This window comes from Oryza glaberrima, chromosome 3 (genome assembly GCF_000147395.1).
Source record: "Oryza glaberrima chromosome 3, OglaRS2, whole genome shotgun sequence".
Classification (NCBI taxonomy): domain Eukaryota; kingdom Viridiplantae; phylum Streptophyta; class Magnoliopsida; order Poales; family Poaceae; genus Oryza; species Oryza glaberrima.
The window spans coordinates 17,188,284-17,210,892 of NC_068328.1; the positions used below are offsets into that span (position 1 = coordinate 17,188,284).

Below are 22,609 nucleotides of genomic sequence, written 5' to 3' on the forward strand. Positions count from 1 at the left end.
ATCCATTAGTAATATACGTTTTTCGAGAGGTATAGTCGTAAAAATTTACTCTAATGAATATTCACAAAGACTAAAAAAATGTAAAAAGTTCCAGACCCCAGGAACACAACAAGAGAGATCTTGACCCTCTCTCCTTCCAACAGGGACCACCAGCAGCAGCAGAAAGAGAGGCTCACATCCGGTCGTCCACCCGGAGATCCAACGGCGCAGGTCCCCGAAGCGCACAAGTACACACACAACACACGCAGCTAGCCCTGTGTCTTGTCTTCTTCTCCCCCTATCTTCCTCCGTTGCATCCATCCACGCCCTCCTCGTTCCCCCCTGAACCTCCCAGAAGCTCCCTCTCCTCCCCGCCGCCGCGACGCCCACCGCCACCTATTTATACCCGCACCCCGCCTCGCCACCTCACCGTTCTATCCTCGCGCTCGCCTCCGCTCCAATCCCAATCTCCGATCTCCCGCCGCCGCCGCTGAAGAACTGAACAATCTACTTCTAGTATCTCAAGAGAACTCTGAGGTAGCCGCCGGTTGTTGTTGTTGCGTGTCCGCAGATTCAGTACGGTATATTGTTGTTGTCATTATTGTTATATATTAGATCAAGCCTGCCATGGCCGCAGCGCCGCCGCTCGCCGCGGGGCTCCGGCCCGCCATGGCGGCGGCACCGGCGCCGGTCGTCGCCGCGGCGTGGGGCGTGGGCGCTAGGAGGGGGGCGGCCTTGTCGTCGTCGGCTCGGTGTAGGGCGCTTCGGTTGTCGAGAGGAGGAGGAGGAGGGCGAGATGGGTGGGTGCCTCCTCCCGTGGTGGGGAGGAGGCCGCCGCGGACGCTCTCCGTCAGGTGCGCCGCCAGCAATGGGAGGGTAAGATCCTCTTTTGGTCTGCATTTTGTTTTATTTTTTTTGGGTGGTGGGGGGGGGGGGGGGTCGGTGCTGATCCATCCTTACGCTAGAGAAATATTAGTGATGACAATTAAATATGTTAGCTTGGATCCATATACAATACCATATTCTTATTGTACACCCCACATTGTTCTAGGTAGATCAAGCGCACCACCCAGTAGAGTTTCCCATTCTATCCCATTTACCTTTCTGTATCTTATTATAATTCCTTTTGGTTGATAGATTACACAACAAGAGTTCACTGAGATGGCATGGCAATCGATTGTTTCGTCGCCTGAAGTAGCGAAAGAGAGTAAACACCAGATTGTGGAGACTGAACATCTGATGAAATCATTGCTGGAGCAAAGGAATGGGCTCGCCCGTCGAATCTTTTCTAAAGCTGGAGTTGATAATACAAGGCTTCTTGATGCCACAGAGAAGTTCATCCAGCGGCAGCCTAAGGTAGTTTGTCCTAAACACAGTCATCCATGATTATTTTTTTAGAAAACATTGAATATCCTAACATTCTTTCAGTACTCTACACAATAGTTGTTTTATGATCAATTTTTTTCAAGGCAGTTATCTCATGCTCTTTTCAATGGTTCAGGTGTTGGGTGAAGATCCTGGTTCCATGTTGGGACGTGACTTGGAAGCTCTGATACAAAGAGCACGAGACTTTAAAAAAGAGTATGGTGATTCATTTGTTTCGGTTGAGCATCTGGTCCTTGGTTTTGCGGAGGATAAACGATTTGGAAGACAGCTGTTCAAGGATTTCCAGATTACCGTACAGTCCTTGAAAACTGCCATTGAATCAATAAGAGGGAAACAAAATGTGATTGATCAAGGTACGGGGATTCTATTGCATCCAAATGACATAAATTGATTTGTTATGTGCTGTATAGCTCTGTAAGCATGCCTAGATGGTCATATCCTCATCTTCAATTTATTACAAATTTACAGATTTAACATCAAATATATCAAAGAACTACAGATATAATATGAAGTTTCACAAAACTACAAATTTAGTAAGAAAATTATCACAAAACTATAGGTTTAGCATCAATTTGATTACAAAACTACAACATTTGCAGCTTTTACATAAAAACAATGCTAAGGATTTAAACTCTGAAATCCGTAGTTTTGTAATAACTTTAATATTAACTTTGTAGTTTTATAGTACTTACTCTTAAATCTGTGGTTTTGCGATAAATTTGTTGCTAAATCTGTAATTTTATGATACAATGTCTTAAATCTGTAGTTTTGTGATAGTTTGGTCAAAGTATGTGTAATTTTGTGAAGTTTACTCTATATTCTCTGCTTGCATTTGAAGGGACAAAATGTTTCTTTCACACAAATACAATGGATAAAGGATTGCTCTTTTACTCAGTATACTATTAGGTTTCTTTAATGTAAAAAAAGCCGTAAGCAACCTGCAGTATTTGAATGCTCATTTGGTAAATCAGCATTTGTTCAGCATGTAAGGAGGTTGTGTGTTTTTGTTTTGTAAATAAGGGTAGTATAGGAGTATAGGTAATAATGCATGAAGTTGTTAATTAGAGAGATGCAGTTTGGAACAAAAGAAAGGAAGTGCTGATAATTTTTAGAAAATATACTTAACGAATATCTTACAAGATAAAGCCATAAAATTCATGGGTAATTTGATCTGTTTGATATGTAACCCATTCGTTATGTAAGCAGTATGGTTAAAGGAACCTTTAAATGGTCCTTTTTGCACTCTAGCATATCATTTTTACAACAGCATGCATGTGGACCAAATACTGCAGTATTTTTTTTTATAGAAGAGATTAACAGAAAAGAAAGGTGAAGAGTTGAGATGTTCTTACCAAGAATGCAGGTGCTTATAGTAGGCATTGAGTGTTGGATGATTCTCTTTTTCATGGTAGTATAAATGTGCAATATTTTCTTTTCTGATTTTCCATATGCAATGTCATCTGAAATAATGATTTCACAGATCCTGAGGGAAAATATGAAGCTTTGGACAAGTATGGCAAGGACCTCACAGCCATGGCACGTCAGGGGAAACTTGACCCGGTTATAGGAAGAGATGATGAAATTCGTAGATGCATTCAAATTTTATCTCGGAGAACAAAGAATAATCCAGTTTTGATTGGTGAACCTGGTGTGGGGAAAACTGCTATAGCTGAAGGGTATTAAAACAGTCTATTTCACACAGTAGTTCACCCTGCAGTCTATCAAGCTCTAACATGATTTTAAATTTTTCTTAGGCTTGCTCAGAGGATAGTGCAAGGAGATGTTCCGCAAGCTCTAACAAACCGCAGAGTAAGTTTACTCATTCATGTATTTATGCTATGCTTTTGATGTGCTTAATATATACGTAATCTTGTTATTGCTTATTCCTTATTTCCTCCTGTAAGTTTTTATATCATAGCCTCGTAAAAAGTTCTATCGTAACTGGTTTTTTATATATTGCTGTGATCGTTATTCTGTAATTTTCCATGGTTTATTCCAGTTTATTTGTAGAATAACCTTCCGCCTGTAAACTTTTATAATTTATATCATAGCCTGCTACTATAACTGGTTTTTATAGTATAACTGGTTTTTATATTGCTTATTCTGTAAATTTCCCTGGTTACTGAAGCTTTTGTGTTGAATAGCCTATACAATGATCACAGTTTCCTAGTACTCTCTATATAATCTTGTGTTTTTGTTTGGATGTATAGTATTCGATGCACTAGTTCCTTAATTATGAATTCTCAGCTTAGAGCTAATGTAGGGAAGTTCCTATGTTCTGAAAAGCTCAAAAGAACAAGAGCATCATGAAGACCCGATGTTAATTTTGCTTCCCCTAAATTTTCATTTTCTTTTGAGCAGCTAATTGCACTTGACATGGGTGCTTTGATTGCTGGGGCAAAATATCGTGGGGAATTTGAGGATAGGCTGAAGGCTGTACTCAAGGAAGTCACAGATTCTGATGGACAAACCATTCTTTTCATTGATGAGATTCACACTGTTGTTGGAGCAGGTAATTAGATGTAGAATGTTCAGTTATTTGTTTGACTTACTGGAACATTTTTCCTGTATACGGATTATTTCATCTGAATATCATTTAGAAGTTTTGGAAGATGACATGCATTATTGAAAGAATGAATACAGTTATTAGACCAGCGATCGGTACATCACAAAGTGGTTTAGCTGTGCTTAGTTTATTACTGCCTGATATGGCATAAGGTGATCTATTTGCCAATGCCACTTTATATGGCATTTGTTCTACCTAGAGAACACTCATTACACTAACTTGGAGGCAATTTTTTTTTTTTTTGAAATTTTAAGATTCAACTCAATCTTGCGTTCTCTGTGGAATTGTAGTTTTAGTATAAACTTATAAATAAATCAGTGCTTATGGAAGAAAAGAGTACATATAGGCTATGAGCCATGAGATCTGTCCAAAGGTTTTATATACCTGAATGATAGGACTACATAAATTTACTCCCACAATCGCTGTTCTCACACAATATTTTCTAGAAGTTTTGAAAAGTGAACTACATAAATGTATTTTGAGCACCCCGTACATATGCTGGCACAGCTATCCATTTTGTTTCCTTTCTCTGTCACGATAAACAATTGGTTTCTCTGAGATGGAATGCAATCATAGTAATTTCTTTGGCCATGGTCAAATCCATTTCATCACAACTTTGAATGACATGAAGTTGAGTAGCAGCTTGGTTTTAATTCTGTTCTAATTTACTGAAATTTGCATAAAATACCAAGGTTTGGCTGTTGGGAGCCCTTTCATGTCTGTTCTTTCTATGAATTTACTACTCAAGAATGTCAGTTGCTTCCTGACTCTATTCAGAAATTTATAAGCATTCATCTTGTTACAGGTGCAACAAATGGTGCCATGGACGCTGGTAATCTTCTAAAACCGATGCTTGGTAGGGGAGAGCTACGTTGTATCGGTGCCACAACCCTTGACGAGTACCGCAAATATATTGAGAAGGATCCTGCATTGGAGCGTCGCTTCCAACAAGTTTATGTTGATCAACCTTCAGTTGAAGATACAATCTCAATACTCCGTGGATTACGGGAGAGATATGAATTGCACCATGGGGTACGCATATCAGACAGTGCACTTGTGGCAGCAGCTCTTCTCTCAGACCGTTACATTAGTGGACGATTTCTGCCAGACAAAGGTGCCTTTTCTCCCCTCCAGTTATTTTCTGTTTTCCCTAGAAGCTAATAAGATGATCAAGCATTATGAAGGATAACTATTTATAATCTCTATCAAGAACTTTTATGGCTCTTCCTAACCAGTAGCTGTGTTTCTTTACAGCAATTGATTTGGTTGATGAGTCAGCTGCCAAATTGAAAATGGAGATAACTTCCAAGCCAACTGCTCTAGATGAGATTGATCGTGCTGTAATAAAGCTTGAAATGGAACGTCTCTCACTAACAAACGATACAGACAAAGCATCAAGGGACAGACTATCTCGAATTGAAGCAGAACTGTCACTATTGAAAGAAAAGCAGAAGGACCTGACTGAGCAGTGGGAGCGTGAGAAGTCGGTGATGACTAAGATTCAATCTATTAAAGAAGAGGTAAAATATAACTCCCAATTTAGCAGCTTATATTATTATATAACAGCATAATTGCTTTTGTCAGTTATCTCATTTGCTTTTAACTGTTGCAACAGATTGATAGGGTCAATGTGGAGATCCAGCAGGCCGAACGTGAGTATGATCTCAATCGTGCTGCTGAACTGAAGTATGGCAGTCTGAACGCATTGCAGCGCCAGCTTCAAACAACAGAGAAAGAGCTAGATGAATATCAAAGTTCTGGGAAATCCATGCTAAGAGAAGAGGTCACCCAAGATGATATTGCAGAAATAGTGAGCAGGTGGACTGGTATTCCAGTATCTAAACTAAAGCAATCTGATAGGGAGAAGTTGCTGTATCTAGAGGAAGAACTGCACAAGCGTGTTGTTGGGCAGGATCCTGCAGTCAAAGCAGTTTCTGAGGCTATTCAGAGATCCAGGGCTGGTTTGTCCGATCCAAATCGCCCCATTGCCAGTTTCATGTTCATGGGCCCTACAGGAGTTGGCAAAACGGAACTAGCAAAAGCCCTTGCTGCTTTTATGTTCAACACTGAGGAAGCTGTTGTTAGGATTGACATGAGTGAATACATGGAGAAGCATTCTGTCTCAAGACTGATTGGTGCACCACCAGGCTATGTTGGGTATGAAGAGGGTGGTCAGCTTACGGAAGCTGTTCGTCGGAGGCCATATTCCGTTATCTTGTTTGATGAGATTGAGAAAGCCCATGGAGATGTATTCAATGTTTTCCTTCAAATATTGGACGATGGAAGGGTTACTGACTCGCAGGGCAGGAAAGTGAGCTTCACCAACAGTATCATTATCATGACATCCAATGTTGGTTCACAGTTCATACTAAACATGGATGAAGAAGGTGGGTCAACTGATTCAGCCTATGAGAATATAAAGAAGAGGGTGATGGATGCTGCAAGATCTGTTTTCCGTCCGGAGTTCATGAATCGGATTGATGAGTACATTGTCTTCAAGCCACTTGAGAGGGAACAGATCAACAGCATTGTCAAATTACAGGTAAAGCTTCTTTACTTTGCTGAGGTCAACTTCACATTCGCAAGACACCGATGATTATTATGTGAATTATGTATATACAACAATGTACAAACTCAATGGTACCTTTTCATATCTTGATTGAATTTCTTTTGCTTTTCCTGTTATACAGCTTGCAAGAGTACAAAAAAGAATTGCCGATCGCAAGATCAGACTCGAAGTGTCGCCTGGAGCAGTCGAATTCCTGGGAAGCCTTGGTTACGATCCGAATTACGGTGCCAGGCCAGTGAAGCGAGTGATTCAACAGTATGTGGAGAACGAGCTGGCGAAGGGTATCCTGAGAGGTGATTTCAAGGACGAGGACAGCATCCTGGTAGACACCCAGGTCACCGTGCCATCTAATGGTCAGCTCCCTCAGCAAAAGCTCGTTTTCCACAAAATGAGTGAAGAATCCGCACCAGCTGCTGCTGAAGACGAGAAATTTTTGCCGGCTGTTTGATGGGCCGAACTTTTAGCAGATGAGGAATAAAATGTAGATAGAAGATTAGCAAACTTGAGTGGATAGCATAGTATACAGACACAATTTCCCTTGCTAGTTCAACATTACATAAGCACAAAGTCTGTGCTGAGAAATGTTATTTTGTCTCTAATATTTCCAGCGAAATGTCTTCACATCGCCTGTGCGCAAGGATAAGCTTTCGGGTTTGTCGTAGCTGCGTAACCTCTTGTCTTGTCAGCCGTGTTCGTCGGTTGGACTCAGAGAAAGACAAATGTTGCAATAGGAGACTCAATTTATATAATTTGTTGGTAGATTATTATAAAAACGTGTTATGGTTGGACGAATAAGAAAACTAATAATTTGTTCGACATCTTGACCCAATTGGAGAGGTAAATTCTTTTTTGAAAAAAGAAAATCAAAAGTGCCACTGAAGCTACATGAGTATAACCTGATGTTGTAGTTAAGATAAAATATAATATAGGCTAACAATGTACTTGGGTGATGGCAAAATTGGGAATAACATAATTTCAAAATTTTCATTTCAGCTATGGTTATTCTTGTATTTTTAATTTCTTTCTCCAATTTCATTTCAGCAATGGGTATTCTTGTTTTTTTTTAATTTCTTTATCCAATTGGGTCAAAAATGTTTTGCGGCAAATTATTCTGTTCGTTCTCCAGCTATAATATGGTTTTACAATGTTCACCAATAAATTATACAAACTTTAGATGTCTTTTAGCAAAATTTTCCAAGAAAAATGCCCGCTCAGATTACATTTATATTCGTTCTAAAAGCGGATTGCTTTATATTTAGAACCGGAGTTCATCTCACTTGGTTTTGGAAATTACTTCCGAGCTATAAACATGATAAATAAACTCTGACTTTTGTGCTCATCGCTATAAAAGGAACCACAAAACGATAGTTTGTCCATAATTCGACAAAAGGAACTACGAAACTTCAGTGATTCTGATCTTAAAGAGTTGGCAAATCAATAAAATGTGACACCATCAAACAGATGAAAGAACGCTCGTCAAAAGTAATAGAAACTCGAGTCTGGTTACATCAGTGGAACAGTATGCACAACCATGGTTATGGGCAACATGATATCGAGTATCGACATTGATGTGAAAATTATCAGAGAAGCTGTGTTGCACACAAGCAAAATTTGTACAGCTCGAATGTCCCTTAATGCTACATGCCATGTCAGATAATGTAAAACATGTAGATACAATACAAGATACCTGTAATGAGGTACCCATAAAAAAGGAAGTGGTGACATAGAGCCTTCTAATGTTCTATTGGTACAAAGAACAATGCAGATAATACAACGGCAACGTTTCTTGTTACGCTGCTGGCTATTAGTTGAAAGAAAGATCCCACATTGTACATGCACCAAGAAAAACAACATTTTCTTATCGAGCTACTGATTCTTAGTAGAAAGCAAGATCCAACATTGTACAAGATTCACAGACCAGTCATGAATAAGGCCACCTGGCAGCAAGAAAGACCAGAACACATTAGAAACACATTACATAAGCTTTTCATTCTACAGAAACATGAAAACTAAGAGAATGTCTAGTGTTCCTTGGACTATTTACAGTTTCGCTGCATCCAGTTCATTGGACTATTCTCTACAGTATAATTTTTTTCTTCAGAGTTAATGCATTTGTAATCGGCAACGTTTGCTTCCTGCCAACACTAACATCCAACGATAACAATGCCATGGAACTATCAAATTACACTGAGAAGAACAACAGTACAGTTCTCTAAAACACAAGTAAAAAAGCTTAAGGCTTTGTTTTTTGGTACTGTCCTGTTAGTCCTTTTATTTAGGGCTTGTTCAGATTAATGCAATTTCAAACCATACCATTTTTTGATAAAGTTGCTAAATATGTGCATCCATTTAGTTTCTTGCCAAACTTTGATAAATACATAAGAAATCCTGCCAAAATTTGGTAAGGTTTATTTTGGTTACAAGCTGAACAGCCCCCCCCCCCCCCCCCCAATTTTTTTTTTGTCAGGACATCAGTTCAACATGGAAGTTGGGAATTTGTTCCAATAAAAAAAGGGTAGACAGTCCCCAATGCCATATAGGAATTCTAGGCCAAACTGAACAGGTGGAATAAACTTCTCTTATAAAAAATGTATATATAGAGATATTTCTCTGTGGACAAAAACTCAGTTTTTTCCTTATATTTATCACAAGACAGAATTCATCTACTATTAAGTTTCTCTTGGAACTGCTTAAGCTTTTACACGATAGAATTATGACAATCATCTCACAAGGAAAAAAAAAAAAACCTGCAGGAACCATATGAACCACTTCTGTAATATCCTAGCATAACATCATTGGTATGTTATAGTTGATAGTGAGTGCCAAAATATATACGAGAAGGAAGCTATAGTTTATCCTCCTGTAGGAATATTGTAAAAAAGACTACCTTTTAAATCGGTCTGTGTATTATGTGTCATTATCTTGTATATCAAGTTACTTTGTAAATAAATGGTAAAAGATAAAAGATGTAAATCAGGTTTGGTCCGTTTCGGTTTAGCGCGTAACCAAACTTAGTATGTGGAACCTCATGATGCTAACATAAAAGGCAGTATATCCCAAACAAACATTTCCAAGAGATAAATCAAACGTATACATATAAGTTGAATTTCCCATGTAACATCATATTGCCATAAAAGAACGAAATTAAAGTGTTTTAGTCGGACAGTAAAAAAAAATAATGTAAGCCGTAAGTCCCCATCCTGAATTAGACTGGTGCAGTTCGAAATCCCCATTTTGTTAATTCATTAATTAAGTAATTAACACATATATAAGGGCAGGCATCCCCTCTCAAATTTCATTTTCAATAAAGCTTGATAAATTAAAGTTACAAAAAAAATGCATGTATGATCTACAAAGATAAATGCATGCAGCCAATTTTCTCATGTTTATAAATAAGTTTTACAGTCACATGCTTTTTTTTTTTCTTTTTGGCTTTGTTCTTGACGGGAACATAATCTAAAATCTTGAAGCATGCGTGTTCACAAAACAAAACGTTGTATATTCTAACAGCCTATACACATGTAAGCAACCATCACAAGGTATGCTCAAGCGCCCAGCTATTCTTTAACTTAATGAATTCACAATATGGAAAAGTTTTAAGCTATTTGATGCACCATAAATTGAACACTACAATCAGATTAAATAACACTTCAATGCCGATTCGATGTAATTCATTACAATTGGACAATTTATCTACTTAGCATAACAAGCTTATTTATCTTGGTGATCAAAAGATGTTTATTATCTACTACTATCAGTCTTCTACTATACAGCAGTAGTGATTCCAATAGTTCATCCAAAATTAGTATCTTGATCCTGACCATCTTAGCACCCATATGGCGTAGCCTTTCCTGCGAATAGTTCAGTCTACTACTTTTAGTCTTTCATCATATTGTCCAAAGAACAAAAGGTTGTCTACCAAAACTTAGCCTCTGCATAATTCAAAAATTAATTAGGATCAAACCCAACCACAAGTACATACTATTGAATCATCTTTTAGTTATAGCTACCAAACATCCCTGTCAATAAATGGCAGGTTCTAACAAGCAAGAGCACAATTGTAGGAAAACTGCAGTACAATTTGCCTTCTAAGGACAGCTTGACCAGCACAATAATACTAGTCTCGTAAAGGTAAGGATGGGTGATATTGAATACTAGTCACCTAGTTGTCTAGTCCCAAGTACAACATTTTCATCATGAACACAGTTAGGATTTGGTGTTTTTAGATTTCCTCGAAAAGGAAGTCTTCTGTTTCCATAAAATGTTTTCAGTTGCTCTCGAAAAGGACGTTGCTCTGTTTTCATAATCAAGTAACGCTTAGTGACTCTATAAGAATGTACATCATTACATCCTAAAGGAACAAGTTAAATACACAGTAGGAGTAACTTTTATTTTACATAGGTAAACAGTAGACTACATGTGTACAAAAGGGAGAAAAAAAAAGGTACCTGACTCAAGTCTTGATAACTACTCCTTTGCATCCTCGGAATCAGAGACAGGCATCAGAGTGCATAAACCAAGGATGTGTCCGTTAAGGCATATATAATACTCAACAGAATCGTCATAAGCATCCAACCTTATGGAAGCACTTCTGGGTATCATATTTGCCTGCAGCAAGTTCCATAGCTTGGCTTTACAATAAGGACACACCTCCTTTGGATGGAACTTTGCTTGCTTCTCAATCAGTATCTTCTTGACCTTTGAAGAAGCAAAGGACTTGAAGATGCCGCGGAAAAACCCCAAATCACCTTCCTCACCCTGATCAAGGTGCTCGCAAGGATCCGAGACGTACAACACATCTGTCCTGCACTGCGGAGGCAAGATGCTCTTTCCGCAGGTCCTTGAGAAGCGGGTCCTGAAAACAAAGTGCCCAGGAACGTGTATGTTACCAAACAGGCCCCCCTTGGTGCACCCCGCGCAATGGATAAGGAGCTTCCCGAGCGCCTTCCAGTTGCCGTCGACGATGTGGCTGCCGCCGGAGTGCAGGTCCTGCATCATCCTGGGCGCCCTGGCGTGGCAGAATTCCTTCCACAGCACGCGCTTGGCGATGTCGTCGAACCACTTGGAGACGCAGGAGAAGAGCGCGATCATCCTCGGGTTCCAGTTCATGTGGCGGAAGACGAGGAACAGTGCGTCCTCGCTGATGTGCCCCTTGAGGCAGAGGCAGCTCGCGGAGTGCGTGCAGCGGTACTGCTTCACCACCAGCACCATCTCAGCTCACCCCGAGCTCCGCTCGCACTCAACAACGCTGGCCTCCGCGCCACCACCCCTGAACCCACCCCCCCCCCCCCCCCCTGCATTAGTCAAAGTTCCATGGTTCGGGCATGCTTGGTTAACCGTCTGTCATCCATGAAAGTCCAAAAATACAATCTCACGAAAATTAACGGGGCTATCCTAGCATCAATCAACCAATCAATATGTCGTGCGTGTGGCTTGAAACATCGTAAACATGATGAGTAGATGGAATTTAATCGGAGGATTACTAAGGACATATAGTAGCACGCATCAAGCTCAAGCAAGAAAGTAAAGCAAAACAAATCCGTCCGCGATAGAACGGGGAGGGGGGAGTGATTTGCACTAGACTCTTGGAGGAAAAAGAAGAGGAATCCAAAACAAGCTGAGATACCTCCAAAGGGCAAAGGGATCCCCCTCCCTTCCCTCCGGGTCCGGGTGGATCTCCGGTTAGTTCCCCCGCCGCCGACGCCGACCCACCCAGGGCTGGGGAGGAGAGCGGCCACGGGACACGGGCCACGGAGCGGCGGCCGGGGGAGCTCCTCCGGTTGAGGGGGCGGAGGCGGAGGCAATGGGGGGAAGGCGCGCGCAGGTGAGGTGGAGGTGGAGGTAGAGGCGGAAGGGAAGGGAAGGAAGGGAAGGCAGAGGTGGAGGATGAGAAGAGGAGCCGGCCGAGCGTGTGTCCCCCGTGTCCGTGTGCGACAGACAGATATCATGAGAGAGAGTAGGGAGGAAAACGGATCGGAAAAGGACGGAAATTTTATTATATTCGTTTTTATATTTTTTTAATTGAAAACTCGGATACGGAAATAAAATCGAATATTATCGAATACAGATACGGAGCGAATACGAGACAGAACGAATACGGTAGCGAATATTTATCGGTATATAAAAAAACCTCTCAAATTGAGTTTCTTGATCAAGGAAGATATATCGCTTATTATTTTAGTTCAACATCTCCAACATTTATATCGTCAATTTTGTAGACAATCCCACAACCGTATGTGAAAATCGATTTTCATGGTTGTTCCTCTCAAAGATCCATATGCAAATATGATTATTATTTTCTATTCCCAAGACCTTTTACTAGATGTATAACTTACTTACCATTGTATAAATTGAAGATGTTATTTATTTTACTTCACATCTTCGAAACTTGTAATGTTTGTTTTATACTTTTAATGCTTTCAAATACAAATGTTATAAACTACAAAGTGGTAGATCCCGTTGAGCTCTACAACTTTGTTATGGAACACATCTCCATCAGATGTCGTTTGAATTGTAGATCTGAGATTTTGTAAAAAATAATATGATATATTATAATAAATATTTAGACCCTTAAATGACATCATATAATAAAATAGTCAATAATAAAGTTGTAGATCTCATCGAGCTCTACAATTTTGATATAAAGTTTGTCTTCATCTGATTCCGTATGAAAAAGTTATGTATATATACGTGTTTTTTCTAAATTTAGTCAATATCTGCGGATATCCGAAAAAAATTCCGGATAGTTTCCGACCGTTTTCCGATTCCGACTGATAGTACCCTTACTGTATTCGTTTTCGTTTTCGAGAAAAAATATCCGAATTCGTTTCCGAATCCGAGAATTTCCGGATAGTTCCGACCGAAACTATCCGAATCCGAAAAATGGTCCGGACAGACGGAAACTATCCGAACTAGTTTCAACCCTAAGAGAGAGAGGGTGACCGGCTGACCGCCCGGTAGCTCAATTGCTTCTCGCTGCATGGTTTTTTCCCCCTTTTTTTTCGCAAAATCTAAATCGAGAGTGCTCTCGATTTAGTGTTAAAGAGCGACGCACTCATTCGTGAGAGCAGGTACAGTGCTACTAGTACGTGAGAGAAGGTCCTGTACTGCTAGTACAGCTACGTGAGAAAGGTCCAGTTGTTACTAGTGCACACAATGCATGTCTATTTTTTTCTTTTTGTAGAATTTTCTCTCAAATTACTTATCCGATTTACAATCTGATTACATCATTACGTTCGTTACAATTAAATCTTTACAACAAGATGATTATATTACGATGAAAAAATATTTATATTTATAAATTAATTTTATTATATACGTAAGTTACTTTTATCATATATATAAATTACTTTTAGATTTGACTAAATTACTTCTATACATTCATAATGCTCTAAATTGATTATTTTTATTATTGTTTTTAGTTAATTCTATATTTTGTGGACTTTATAAATCTTCTGTACACTTTACTTGCGAATTTACTCTACATATTTTCTTATTTCAGCTCACTCACAATATAATTATTTCTACTACAGAGAGTTACTCCCCCCGTTTCATAATGTAAGTCATTTTAGCATTGTCCACATTCATATATATATATATATATATATATATATATATATATATATATATATATATATATATATATATATATATATATATATATATATATATATATATATATATATATATATATTAATAAATCTAGATATAGTTCTAAATTAAAATTACTTTCTTTTTGTATAAGTTACTTCTATAATATATGCAAATTACTTTTAACCTTTACTGAATTTACTTTTATATGTCTAATATACTTTTATATGTCTAATAAGTAACTTAGTGAAATCTAGAAGTAATTTAGACATATCATAAAAGTAATTTATGATTTTTCATCAAAATATAATCATGTGAGATCTTGTTGTAAAGATTTAATTGTTACAAACACAACGGTGTAATCGGATTATAAATCGGATGAGTAATTTAAGAGAAACTTCTCTAAGAAGAAAAAAAATACATAGATATTGAGTGTACTGGTAGCTTTTTTTAAAAAGAAGGGTGTCTCTCTTTAGCACTATCCAGCTAGCACTCTCGGTGTAGTTGTGTCCTTTTTTTTCCCTCGGTCACTGCTGGTTTATTCTCCAAGTTTTGGATAATGAGACGGTCTTTAAAATATCAAGAATTATGGAACGGGAGGAAGTATAAAATTTGTTTACTCATATACTACTTCAATCCTAGAATATCCTAACTTAGGATAGAATTAAACCCATCTTAATACAATAAATCTGAACATAACCTCTATCCAGATTCATTGTACTGTTTTAGGATGGAAGAGTAACATAAGTTATTCTATAAAAATCATAACTTCCTCGTATTTAGTAAAAAACATGGAAGTTTATAATCTATCTTTAGTCATGTCTTTAGTCATGCATAAGTATAAAATTCATTCATATCAAGGACAAAACAACAATTGAAATATTAGAAAACTGGCCACGGGACTAATATATCTGGGAGAACTCACCAGAGACTCGACAGATGGTGTGGACATGTGATCAGCGTCATGTCACGGTGATCACCTGGAAGAGTGAAAAAAGAGAACCCAAGGATCACGATTCACTTTGGTTACTCAGCTTCACAGGATGGTGTCCTCGGATTCATCGAATTGGCCTTCATCGCATGGCTTGGTCAGAGTCTTGAAGACTCGGTGAGACAACAATGCCACGATGGCTAGATGTAATCAGCTTTGCCATGTCTGTTGTCAAAAGAGCATGCTACGCGACGAGGCATCTCACGTACACAAACCCCCGAAAATGCTGAGGAGAAAGCAAGCAGTGCGTCATGCACCGACTAATGCGCGGTGGAAAAAATATCTTCGGAAAAAAAAATCCAAGAAGCTGAACAATTATGAGGAAAGAGAAAAATGTGAAAGTATTTAGTTTTGGAACCCGCTCATGGACACTTTGCATTGTCAATATTGTTTCTATGGTTGTGCCTATTCAACTAAGAGATATAGGCATTGGTTTGAACATGATGGATTGGGAGGAGTGCTATTTTATCCTTATGCACCATTTTCTCTTGTTTGTACAAGTTAATGCTAAATACTGTTATATATGAGTCCAACAACAACTAGGAAGAAGAGTCGAATCGTAACAGATGCAATACTACATAAAATACATAAAGAGTTAATTTACCTCCTATTAACATTAGTTGATTAGCAATAACTAACTTTATCTTCAAGGTCGATTCGAACAATCAAAAGAGATATTAGTAAATCTATTCTTCTGTATAGTCGTTGTAGTCCACTAAATCTAAAACTCAATATTCAATATGTCACTATATCATCCACTAACAATAATTACATATCAAAACTCATGCAAGCATGCAACATCACTCACAATTTATTGAATTGTATAAATCAACATGCAAACAAATCATCACCCCTCATTTTATTTCAACATATCTATTCATCAATTTTATAATACTTAATATATATTCATCCATATATTCTGCATTAAAGCATAGGGTATCAGTTAGTTTATTTCGTAATAAGTACAAATAAACCCGACTTTTCATCAATATTTCCCTATACCTTTTGCTTCTTGCAATGTAAAATTTGGCCAACAACCTAAAATTTCATTTACAATCTTCTATAAAGTCTTCTAAATTTATTTCTCTCCAAACATGGTTTGGTAATTCAGTTTTATTTGTTGTTAATAACTAATATTCTTTTTTACTTCTAGCTCGATTGTTAGCAACAAAAATATATTAAAGATTACTTAGTAATTCTCGCAGCAAAGCACAAGAATCACATAGTAATATGTATTCGTTTTTTTCCCAAAAAAACGCCTAACATGTAATGGGTGAGGACTCAACTCTTTGCCATTAAACCAGAAGAAAACCAGAAAAGGTGGCTCACCGTTATTCTATCTTACTATAAAATTATCCCCCACTAACTCTTTAAGCTTAACATGCAAAGATGCTACATCATTATCCACTAACAAGATGCCACATCATCATCCACTAATTAACAAGATGCCACATCATCATCCACTAACAATTATCACATTTAAACATCATGCAAAAATGCTATATCTTTATAGTTTTTATAATTTAAGAGCTTTTCAAATACAAACATGTTAAATTATCATCCAACATAATTCATATAATATTTCAATGTATATATTTATTATGTTTTATGACATCCTATATTATATACTTATATAGTTCATCCTCATTTAGTTAGTACTTAAATGATTAATCTATGGTCCAAATTATCTTTTCCCTTTTTTCCTCTAATTAAGTCATATCACATCAATTGTTTTTAGCCTTTAGATGATTAATCTACGGTCCAAACTATCTCCCTACTTTTCTTCTTCCATAAAGTCATACCACCTTACTTTTTACATTTGAATCACCATTCTACATACTATTTGAATTTAAATTATCATAAACCACATTAATTTACTTAATCTGATGTTATCTAGCTATCTTATACGTTATTATTTTTATTGTTATCATACTAAATTTCCGCAGCAATGCGCGGGGTTTCACCTAGTACTTCACAAAATTGATGCCACCATTGAATAGCTACTTAAGCAATGGCCCTAAAATAAGGATTTATGGGAACCAGATGGAATGCATGAATGCCACTTGATCTATAGCATATAAACATATGCAAATGCCCAACTAGGAGATGAATATATTTGCCTAGTCAGTAGAATAAAAAAACTAGCCCCTTGTATAATTCAGAAAGAGTGAGATAATTAATACTACTTAGGAACTAAACAAATACAGACCGAAGACTAACAGGTAAGAACCTACGTAATGCCACTTACAAAACCACTCCTACTAGATAATCAAAAACCTCAGTCTGATAACTAACAGCAACCTTTTATACTGAGAAGATATATAGTACCATCATTTTTTTAATTTATGGCACCGTTGATTTTCAAAATAGTACTTAACTATTTGTCTTAATAAAAAATATTGTAGATATACTGAAGTATAAGTTATACTTGAAACTTTTTTGATATAAAAAAGACACGTCACAACAAAATAAATGATATTTATATACATTTTTCAAGATGACGAATGATCAAATGTCACGTCGAAAGTCGACGGCATAATCTATTAAAACCGAAACGAGTATATCAGCAGGCAACTGACCCGTTAACTGAACATGAGTTTAGTCAATCTTTGCTGCACTAGTTGCTAGCCGAGGGTGTACACTGTGCGTCGAGATCAGCAAGTGGAGCACACTTGCATCGTCAGACGGGGACACCTTCCTTGCTAGTTGGGCTCCGGATAGAGGAGAGATAGAATATTTTGGAAGATACCCATGCCGGCCAAGTTGCTTCTGTCATGTAAGCATCCAGTCCCAGCCAAGACAGCCAAGTTGGATTTGCATCTTGCCAAGTTGCACTCGCGTGTGAGTGTGATCATGTCACAGAAAACGCTTGTTCTGCCTAATAAAATAGTTTTTGCTTCCATTCACAACTTGGACCTGTATGGGGAGCTATCATATCCTACCTCACTGCACGCGTGCGGCTGACCCTTGTGGTGATGATCATGTTTGAAGGTCTTTTTGCCAGTTAAAATGTTTGCTCATGATAGCACAAGTAATTGTCGAATTACGCGGAGCATTACTCTCCCTATGTTTTTTAATAGGTAACGCCGTTGATGTATAACATATAAATCATCTCACAACAAAATAAATTATAATTACGTATTTTTTTAATAAGACGAATGGTTAAACATGTGACAAAAAGTCAACATCATCATCTATTAAAAACGGAGGTAGTAATATTTATGTACAAACTTTGATTTTTCATCCTTTTTATTTAAAAACTTATGAACATTTAAAAAGATATCATATTATCAAAGTACTTTGCATGCTAAATATCACTATACTACTTGTGTTTAACAAAAACATCATGAAGTTTATTACTAGTCAAAGATACGAGAAAATCACACTGGTAGTGCAAGTGAAAGGGGACGAAGGGGATATAAATAGCAGAAATTGATAAACTTCATGTGGCGATAGCTTGCCATTTCTCTTTTAGCAGCTTGTAGTTGTAGGAGGACCATCTCATGCTGTGCACTTCACACATATTCCTTTTTGGAGTTGTAGAATTTGGTTTGTTCCAGATCAGGCTGTACTAGGAGATGAGTGATCATGTCTACAGAGGACAGACATTGGCTTTCTACTGTTTCCAAATATACAACTGTAACACCAAAAGAAAAAGAAAAAAAAGCTAACAAGGGCACGCATGTCCTTGGAACATTTACACGTACAAGGACATGAAAGAGCAGAAAGAATTCAGTTCAGATACACAGATCCAACAACAGCGTGGAGATTTCGCCAGCAGTGTTTTGTAAAGGAAATCTCAAGCAAAGATTTCTCTAACAAGCCAGTCTAGGCTAGGGTAAGCAAAATACAGGATCAAGAAGGAGGGCAGAGCAAATAACACGGTGATAAGGATGTATAATAACAAGACAGCTGCACTAGCAGGGATTGCATAGAGCACTATGAGGAGGAAAATGAACACCAGGGGAAACTTGGCAGTCAGGTGAACCAAGAAGGACAGCGACTTGCGCAACGACGCCTGTACCCTCTCTGCATTCAAGATGGGGACCCCATGATTGGCATGGTTCACACTGGGGGATTGTGTTTCAACCGGTGGTGGGAGTGGACGTCTGATGGGATTCGAATAACCTTCATTTCCACTTGCCCTACTGCTACTTGAGAGCCATGTAGTTTGTTGCTCACTATGAATAGCAGAGCGCGATCTGGCTCGCTCACCATTCATCCCCTCAACCATCCAAAGGAGGAAGTAGTTTTTGCGTGGAAATGCGAGATCCCCTTTGTAAATAATGCGGAGCGACAGGAGATTGCACCAGGGACAGGAGACAAAGAATGGTAGCTGGATTGGCACCGTCGGAACCTTGATGATAGCCCATTGAAGTCCTAGGATGCAGTTCTTGCACATGGTGTGGCCACACCATAGTACATATGGCACATTCTCCACTATGTTGAAGGACTCCCAACATATGGGGCATTCAAGGCCTTCTTCCCTGCTTGTACACGAAGATGCCTCATCATCAGAGCAATCACCATTGGACGGGGTGCAGTTGGGAGTGTTCTTCTTCCCTAAACCAGATCCCCAAGCACTGGACGCGAAATTCCACATTCTCTAGCCCAAAAGGGTAAGCTATCTCAAAGACCCTGATTTTGCCAACATCAAAATTCTACTTGTGGGATCTGAAATAACCAAGAAAACCATGCATGAGGACACTGATACTGTTAAGAGCACCCAGAACGTAAAACAACACAAATTAAGCTGACAATAGCATTTGCAGCAAGATAATAAAATACAGGAACCTACATGCAAGCAAGTGAATGGAAGGCTAAAGCACAATATCAAGTATACGATCATAAAAGTATTTCACAGTTAAAGGCACCACAACACAAAATGTGGCAATTAGGTCATCTGAAATGTTAAGAGTTTTACCAAAAGTATGCAAGTGACACAACTACAAGAAAATATTTTTTTATCAGCGCAAGCATATTCTCAGCTCATGCCATAAAACTAAATAGGAAGTATAAATGGACTATATACTGATAGACCCATTCAAAGAGACTGCGCATAGCCACTAGCCAATGGGCACACAGGACAAAAGGTTTACTGATCAAGTTAGTCCCCCCAAGTTCTCCAAATGAATCACTTACGGCCTGTTTCGTTGGAGGGAGTTTTTAGGAGGGATTGGGAATTTAGAGGGATGAGGCTATTAACTGTTTTGTTTGGTTGGGAAACATGGGAATTTTGGTGGGATGGGTATGAAGAATTGAGGAAGGAACTCCCTTTTTTTCAGTAACTGGGTAGTGGGTGGTAATTGGGAGGAATTCCTCCTTTACTTTGCCTAAACAAATCTCAGCCATCCGTTTTCATTAATGACCTAATCTCCAACTAAACTCCCTATCAATTTCCACCACCTCTACCAAACAAGATATTGGGATTAAAAATCAAATTCCCATCTTAATCTCACCATTAATACTCTCGTGTAAACTCCCAATCTCCTTCCCTCGAGTTGCCAAACAAGCCGGTTCCTCAAGTTTCAAAAGGGCCAAATATGTCCAGTTTGAATTCTCGCTTACATCCCATTTGCACTGTTAGCACAAAGAAACAGTGAAATACAAGCACAATATTATTTTTGGGAGCACTCATAATATCATATGACGTGTTAAACAGCCACATGATTTCCTCATATCAGGCATGTGTGTTCTGGGGTAATAAATTTGTGTGTTTACACAAGCAATAATACGCTGAGCCAATAAAACTAAACGGGAGGAACTAGGCATTTGCAATTACAATGAATCAAGAAAAAACCAGAAATGACCAACGCAACGCTGAATTATCAAAATCATTTATTGAACCACAAACTTTCCCCAAACCTAGAGCACTGGAGTGAAGCCAACAACTAACCATTTCCTTTATCCCCAAAAGCACGACAAAATCGATTCGAGTGGCCAATTTCGAAGCAACCTCACACAGTTCAGTAAGATTCATCTTGCTATATATAAGAAGGTGAGGAGACATCACCCAGCGGGGATTTGAAGTCCATTTCTCTCTTGTTCAAGCAAGGGCATAAGATGGCTAGGATATTAACGCTAAATAAACAAGATCGCACGGTTGCGCAACTCATTCAAGAACCAATTTTACCCAAAATGCAAACCCGAATGAGCTAGCTACGCTACCAGATCCTTTCTAAAAAGTCGAGGATTGTTGTGAGAAATATCATGGAACAAACAGGTAAATATTAAACTGGAAAAAATGCCTCGCGAAGGGGGCCAGGCTATTCGCGCTGAATCCGGGATCTAGAAGAGAAGCTAGGGTTAACGCCAATTCAATCAAGAAGGAATTAAAAAAAAAAGATAGATAGATGTAGGAAAGAGGAGATGAGAGAGAGGACGTGCGTAGGTACAGGGGGTTGCTCACCGGCAGGCAGGCAGGCGAGGACGCGGTGGAAGCAGCAGGACGCGCGCTGGGCACCGCGCCACCTCTCGGGCGGCGGAGATAGGCGCGCAGGCGGCGGGCGAGGGGAGAACGCGCGCGGGGTGTGGGGGAGCAGAGGAGACGAGATCGACTGGGGCGGGCTCGATGAGTCAGATGGGCTGGCGGAGCCCCCCTGGTGTGGAATCTGGAAATCGTGGATCGACCACCATAGGGGACCGGCACAACTCGGAAATTTAACTGCTTGCCCATTTAAAGATTTGGGCTTATAAAATTATAGTTGAAGGGAGGTGATTTCACAAGTATTTATCAGTTTTGACTATGTGGTATGCGAGTGTGCCTTACCAGTGTGAAAAAAGTATGGACCCTACCCGTCAGCCTCTCCTAATCTCCTCCTCCGTCGTCTCCTTCGACGTGTTCGTCTATAAGCTCAAGCCGTTCACTGCTCTGCCACCAATCCTAATTACCGATGATATCCCTGTCCCGACGTTTCTCCTCTATCCGGCTTCCCATTGCTCCCGTCCCTCCAACTCACTCGCCTGGCTCCCGCCGCTCCTTCTCGATTCCTTCAAGCCACCGTCGAGGTCGTGAGTCGATTTGCAATCTCACATCGTTCCCGTCCCTCCAACTCACCCAGCCTGGCTCCTGCCGCTCCTTCTCGATTCTTCAAGCCACCGTCGAGGTCGCGAGTCGATCTGCAAACTCACATTGTTCACTGCTACGCCCTTGCGCCACCAGCTCTGCCTCACAATGGTTAGGGTTCCTTACAACTTTTACCCTCCCGTTCTGCCGCCATGGAAGGTGCTATGGCCATCCTTCTGCTCGTCTCCGCACCCCCAACGATGTTGGCCACTCTCACTTCACCTATACCTTCAACTTCAAGGGAGATAAATTCTCCATGTCCAGGAACACATTGTGATAGCTTAAGGCGACCGAGATCACTACGGGAGCTTGCTAGCCATCTCTCTCTCTCTTGGGATCTGAACCTTGCCACTCGCATTCCGACCATCTCCATCACCTTCTGGGCGAACGACGCCACATGCAGACGAGTCGAACCTCGGGACACCTCTTGCCGCCACCATCGTCGTTTCACACTAGATCAAC

At 39.3% G+C, this 22,609-nt stretch overlaps 3 protein-coding genes across 6 annotated transcripts; 1 reads left to right on the top strand and 2 right to left on the bottom strand.

Annotated features, from left to right (window-relative positions):
• Positions 1–265: 265 nt before the first annotated feature.
• On the top strand, positions 266–7,113 carry LOC127765020 (chaperone protein ClpB2, chloroplastic). Its single transcript, XM_052289818.1, has 10 exons — positions 266–855; positions 1,117–1,335; positions 1,481–1,718; positions 2,846–3,041; positions 3,120–3,174; positions 3,727–3,877; positions 4,737–5,045; positions 5,186–5,451; positions 5,547–6,473; positions 6,622–7,113. Exons 1-10 carry the CDS (start codon positions 607–609, stop codon positions 6,946–6,948), a joined length of 2,937 nt encoding a protein of 978 aa, XP_052145778.1. The 5' UTR covers positions 266–606; the 3' UTR covers positions 6,949–7,113.
• A 944-nt stretch (positions 7,114–8,057) lies between these two features.
• On the bottom strand, positions 8,058–12,431 carry LOC127765021 (EID1-like F-box protein 2). Of its 3 annotated transcripts, none has more exons than XM_052289819.1 (3): positions 12,127–12,430; positions 10,949–11,769; positions 8,058–8,437 (listed from the first exon to the last, which is right to left on the bottom strand). In XM_052289819.1, exon 2 carries the CDS (start codon positions 11,709–11,711, stop codon positions 10,968–10,970), a length of 744 nt encoding a protein of 247 aa, XP_052145779.1. In that variant the 5' UTR covers positions 11,712–11,769; positions 12,127–12,430; the 3' UTR covers positions 8,058–8,437; positions 10,949–10,967. The 3 variants fall into 3 exon arrangements, with proteins under 3 accessions (XP_052145779.1, XP_052145781.1, XP_052145780.1); XM_052289821.1 differs by lacking the exon at positions 8,058–8,437 and adding an exon at positions 8,444–10,351 and having other exon boundaries at positions 12,127–12,431; XM_052289820.1 differs by lacking the exon at positions 8,058–8,437 and adding an exon at positions 8,444–10,432 and having other exon boundaries at positions 12,127–12,431.
• Positions 12,432–18,609: 6,178 nt separating this feature from the next.
• LOC127765346 (uncharacterized) lies at positions 18,610–21,712 on the bottom strand. 2 transcript variants are annotated; one of them, XM_052290218.1, is made up of 3 exons: positions 21,491–21,712; positions 20,541–20,661; positions 18,610–19,755 (listed from the first exon to the last, which is right to left on the bottom strand). In XM_052290218.1, exon 3 carries the CDS (start codon positions 19,682–19,684, stop codon positions 18,881–18,883), a length of 804 nt encoding a protein of 267 aa, XP_052146178.1. In that variant the 5' UTR covers positions 19,685–19,755; positions 20,541–20,661; positions 21,491–21,712; the 3' UTR covers positions 18,610–18,880. The 2 variants fall into 2 exon arrangements, with proteins under 2 accessions (XP_052146178.1, XP_052146177.1); XM_052290217.1 differs by lacking the exon at positions 20,541–20,661.
• Positions 21,713–22,609: the final 897 nt, after the last annotated feature.